The sequence below is a fragment of the Sinocyclocheilus grahami genome, unplaced genomic scaffold (genome assembly GCF_001515645.1).
Source record: "Sinocyclocheilus grahami isolate Dianchi unplaced genomic scaffold, SAMN03320097.WGS_v1.1 scaffold9782.1, whole genome shotgun sequence".
In the NCBI taxonomy this organism is placed as follows: Eukaryota; Metazoa; Chordata; class Actinopteri; order Cypriniformes; family Cyprinidae; genus Sinocyclocheilus; species Sinocyclocheilus grahami.
Genome location: NW_015512842.1, coordinates 4891 through 5975, shown reverse-complemented (window position 1 = coordinate 5975; position 1085 = coordinate 4891). Strand labels below are relative to the sequence as shown.

The window sequence follows — 1085 nt, the reverse complement described above, 5'->3', positions numbered from 1 at the left end:
ATTTTCCTGTCAATAATCTAGTCTATTTCATATTATTCGTATGTATTTAGTGTATTGTCTGTTAAATGATAGTCATAATTTATCCTTTGTTTTTCTCCTGCAGAGTTTCCAAGTCTTCTCTAGCTTTTATATAACAGCGTGAGGGTATATAGTGGTTGAACACTCCAGAGGCATTACATATCCCAGCAAAAACACTCAAATGTTTCTGTCCTCTGAGGTGATCCTACTTAATGCAACTTTGAGAGCTCTTATTCCACTCTTTGTATGTATTTTTACCATATATTCCATCACATACAAAGGTTTAGAATAAAATCGTGATCAGCCTCCATCTCTTTTCATAGGGTGATGTGAAATCCATAGAAAGATGAGAACGAGTATGTGGAGATGTAATGGCATGCATTTACCTGTGTGATGTTCGACAGGCCAATCAAATAAGACACGAAGCAGACAACAGCGATAAAGATCTCTCGTCTTCCTCGTAGCAAGTGGGGGAACTCATCGACGAGTGCAGTGATGAATCCTTCCACCGTACAGAACTACAGAGAATATAAAGCATTCCTGAGCATTTATTCTGAAAGATATATGGTGATTAAAAGACAAAATGGACTCTGAAAGGACTGGATGTATTCAAGTCAGAAATACTGGCTGAATTTGGAATAGCATGCAGCAGTAATGCTATTCAGAGTAAACACATTAGGTTAAAATAGCACACGTCGTTTTAAGGGTCATTTTATAAAATAACTGAAGTACCTCTCACCTTTAGCTTAGTTTCTATTGAAAAATGAATGGAAATTAAAGGCTACTTCAAAGAGATGAAGAATGTCTAGGGCATTTACTGATGCCTGAAAACACACATATGCATGTTTAAAACATGCTCTTTACCTGACTGTCAATGCCAAGCATAAGCAACATGGAGAAAAACAGGATTGCCCAGAGCGGTGAGATGGGCAGCTGTGTGACTGCCTCTGGGTAGGCTAAGAATGCCAGCCCTGGCCCTGAGATCAAAACATGTTTAATTAGCTTTATAATAGCTGTATTATGGCATAGACACAAACAAATATAATCTGATCATATAAAAAAAAATT

General features: G+C 37.3%; 1 protein-coding gene across 1 annotated transcript in view; it reads right to left on the bottom strand.

The window, feature by feature from the left end:
* The window catches only part of LOC107578335 (sodium- and chloride-dependent GABA transporter 1), a gene marked incomplete at both ends in the record, with an annotated part of 5286 nt that overhangs the window by 1993 nt on the left and 2208 nt on the right, over nt 1–1085 (bottom strand). Inside the window, 2 exons of the mRNA XM_016264304.1 lie at nt 405–536; nt 883–995. Coding sequence (XP_016119790.1) covers nt 405–536; nt 883–995 — 245 coding nt within the window. The remainder of the gene's footprint in view (nt 1–404; nt 537–882; nt 996–1085) is intronic.